Genomic DNA, 3,739 nt, shown 5'->3' on the forward strand with positions numbered 1-3,739 from the left:
GCTGCTGGGGGAGGCTGTGGGGACAGGGGACAGGCTGCGCGCTGGCTCTGAGCACTCAGCACTCGCTGCTGCCCTGCCCGCCCGTCCTCGTCCAGTGCACGCGCTCAGAGGAACGCGGAGGAGGCCCTCGGGCGTCTCAAGGAGCACCTCACGCCTGAGACCTGGAAGGACCGGCGGTGCCCCCCCAGGTGAGGAGCGGAGCCTGCAGTTCCTGGCCGTGGGGATGCTGACAGCTCACACGGCACGGGCAGTGGCGCGCACCCACTGTGATTTCTAAACACATGTGCCCCCAGGACGTCACTCCCATTTCACCTGCACACGGATGGCCAGGCCAGGTATGAGGCGTCTGTGCAGCTGAAGGGGGTGACATCCTCAGGGCTTCACCCACCTGAGCTCTGACGAGACGGCTCTGCCTCTCCGGGGTCTGGGTCTCCCCTCTCCCCTGCTCCCCAGGCTCAAGCAACACACACTCATACACCCACCTTCACAGCCACGCTCACATCCCTACCACAGCCACACACGCACACACATTCATAAACACGCAAACAGACCCAGTGACTCGCACATGCCGTCTCACTCTCACACGCACGCTGTCTCTCATAACAAACTCACACACTCAAATGCACGCACACTCACATGTGGACACAACACATGCGCTTGCGCACACACATGCACGTGCACCATAGGTGCACACACTCGTGTGCACACCCCCCCCCCCACTCACACAACCACTCGCTGACACCGTGGCCCAGCCCTGCCCTCAGCCCGTACGTACGTGTCGTGTCCGTGGTCCCACTCTCCACCACCACGCGCAGCAGCCCGCACAGGGTCCTGGTGGCCTCGCCCTGCATGACCTCGGCGTGGACCCCGGCGGAGAGACACAGGGTCTGCAGCAGGCGCACGGTGCTGGTCAGCATCATGGCCGTGGGGTGCATGTTCCTGTCGGCGGGCTCAGCTTCTGAAAACAAACCACCCAGAACAGGAAATCGCCCTGCAGAGCGGCAGGGGGCCTCACGTCCTGGTTCTGCTCCTGGGAAGGGCCGCTCGCTCTGCAGGAAGAGGCGAACCTCCCATGCAGCCGTGACCCAACCACCGCCGCCCGCCTTCTGCAGGGAAAACCAGCTTCCAAAATCATGAAATGTGTCAAACCGCCTCAGCAGACAGCTCAGCGCTGAGACGACGGCGAGGACCCGCTCCCTTAGGAAGCAGCTTCCCATACGCCCCACGCCGGCTGCGAGGCAGCGAATGCCTGCTCCCCGAGGGCTGGGACTCTGGGACAAGAGGCCTGGACGGCCACCTTCCCCTCTCGGGGACGCCCGGGAAGCCGGGGGGCACCTGCCCGACACTGCAGAGCCCGGGCAGGCCCTCGGCTCCACGCTGCCCGAGCCCAAGGCGGCACGGTCTGCACCGAGGGCCCGTGCCCAGCACGCAGAGCACAGCCCGGCTGACCCCACCCCCACCTCTGCTGTGTGCAGACATCCAGGCTCCCCCGACCATGGGAGCCCCTCAGAGGCCGACCCCCTGCACACGTGCCGGCACCTGAGCTGACCCCAGGGCTTGCCCCCTGGCCCCCGCACTCACCTGAATCGTCCTCTGTGTCCGAGTCCTCGGCTGAGGGCTGCGCAGAGGCAGGCAGCTCCGCCAGCTTGAGGTCGTACTTGCCCTCCTTCCCCATTCGGTAGGAGTTGGTGCTGCCCGTGTCCCACTGCACCCGGATCCACCCATCCTCGCCCAGCTCCCCAATCACGCGGCCGAGGCCGGGAGGGGGTCCATCCTGCGGGGCGACATAGAGACCAGTGAGGAGGCACGTGCGGCCTGTCCCATGGACACCGCCGGGAGGGCAGCCGCGTCCCTGCACAGACTCCTGCCCACGACAGCTCCAACCTGGCTGGCCACATGCATCGCTCACGGCACCCCCGAGGGAACGCCAGGCCGGCCCCAGAGGTGAGCAGGACCTGCAGCCACCACAAGGCCAGGCTGTCCAGCGGTCCTGGGGCCTAGTCCTCGACCCCTCACGAGGCATCACAAGACGGGAAACCCAAGACCAGCAGCTGCGTCTCCTCTGACGGCTGGCACTGCAGCAGGAGCCTGGGGCCAGGCCTCCTCCTCGCAGCCCACCCTGTGAGAGGCGTCCCTACCAGGACATGGTCCCTCTACTCGTCCTGTGCATCATTGGCCATCGACAGCTGCCACCTGCCAGGCACCCGCCTGCTCTCCTCCCCTCGCACCAAGTGAGCCAGTCAGGACTGCAGAGCCGACCGGGCGGCAGCTGCGCCTTGCACCCTGAGTACCTGGTCGCCCCACTTCCAGTCCACGCCCCGCATGACCCTGGTTCCGATCTTCATCATGGCGGCCAGCTCGGGCCCCGAGACCGGGAGCTGCGCGGGCGCCGTCTCCTTCCTCGTCTCCTCCAGGACGGTGGCAGAGGCCCCACGGGCAGACACGTTCCCGTCTTCCTCCACGTGGTCGCCACTGGGGCCTGCAGGGCAGAAGGGCAGCCAGTCAGGTCCTGCACTTTCCTCACCTCCACCCATTCCCGTCGTTAACAAATATGAAGGTGGTCACTAAAGAACCCAAGGGGGAGGGCAGGAGATCAACCAAAGGGCCCGTGTGCTCGCACTTGAGCATGGCCAGTGGACAGACAGTGGGGTGAGGGCACGTGTGGGGGTGGAAGCGGCCGGGGAGAGGGCGGGGGGGAAAAGAGACACGTGATATTTAAACCATAAAGAATCCACGGTGTGCAGTGTTCATTTTTGCCGCTATGTGTGGAACTCTCTACAAGAGCCTGCCTGCTTGCTCAGAGTCGGGGCACGAAGAACAGATGGCCCTGGGGCCCTGGAGTCGGCCACGTACGACCAGGGGCTGAGTGTTGGGAGAAGCAATGCTTCCCAGGACTCGAAAGCAGCAAGCCCAGCCCAGGAGGGGCGGCCGGCCCCTGCCGCCTGTGGCCTTGCTGGCTATGGAGGGAGGGGAAACATTGGGAAAAAGGGGGACACAAATAACTAAAACCACAGGAGACCGTGGCAACCTCGCCTCTGCTTCTGCAGACACGGGACTGAGGGCGCCGGGGGCGCTGGGCCAGCACCTGAGCAGACCCGGCACCATGGCCGAGGGCCTACAAGTCCCGCCAGTGAACGGACTAAGGGAGAAACAGGAAGTGTGTGCAGACCTCCATCCCCAGGAAAGAGGGTGTGTCCCGACAAGGAAAAGCCCAGGACCAGACGGCTTAATGATGAATTCCACCGGATGCTTAAAGAACTGATGCCAATTCTCTAACTCGCCCCCAAACAGGGCAGGGCAACCCTTCCCCTTGTCCAGGAGGCTGGCGTCCCCCATCAGTAGGTGGTGCAGTGCTGCTCGGAGACGGGAGCGAGTGCTAAGTAAGCACGAAGGCACCCAGGCTCAGGGAGAGATGCTCCCCCCACGTCCACAGATGCAGCACGGGACCCAGAACCCCGAGGCCTGTGCAATGGGACACCCATCCCGAAGCCGACCCCCCCTCACCCTGAGCACAGTGTGCCCCGCAGGGCGGCCCTGGCCTCAGACAGACCCACGGACCCACGGGAGGGAACTGAGCCCCCGGAGAAAGACCGAGCACCTGTGGCCAAAGGGTCTGACGGGCGCCCAGCCCCTGGGAAGGGGCGAACCTTTGGTACCGAAGGTGCCGGACAAGACACCACCACAAGCTAACGACAGGGGTGCCGAGAGGCACCAGGCCAGGGCCGGCCTTCCCCACGGG

The 3,739-nt window shown here is 65.1% G+C and overlaps 1 protein-coding gene across 1 annotated transcript in view; it reads right to left on the reverse strand.

Moving 5' to 3' along the window:
- HERC2 (HECT and RLD domain containing E3 ubiquitin protein ligase 2) overlaps positions 1-3,739 on the reverse strand; it is a 78,990-nt gene that overhangs the window by 37,738 nt on the left and 37,513 nt on the right. Inside the window, 4 exon segments of the mRNA XM_015562992.1 lie at positions 3-14; positions 776-958; positions 1,582-1,774; positions 2,292-2,479. Coding sequence (XP_015418478.1) covers positions 3-14; positions 776-958; positions 1,582-1,774; positions 2,292-2,479 — 576 coding nt within the window.

The sequence above is a fragment of the Myotis davidii genome, unplaced genomic scaffold (genome assembly GCF_000327345.1).
Source record: "Myotis davidii unplaced genomic scaffold, ASM32734v1 scaffold811, whole genome shotgun sequence".
NCBI classification, from domain to species: domain Eukaryota; kingdom Metazoa; phylum Chordata; class Mammalia; order Chiroptera; family Vespertilionidae; genus Myotis; species Myotis davidii.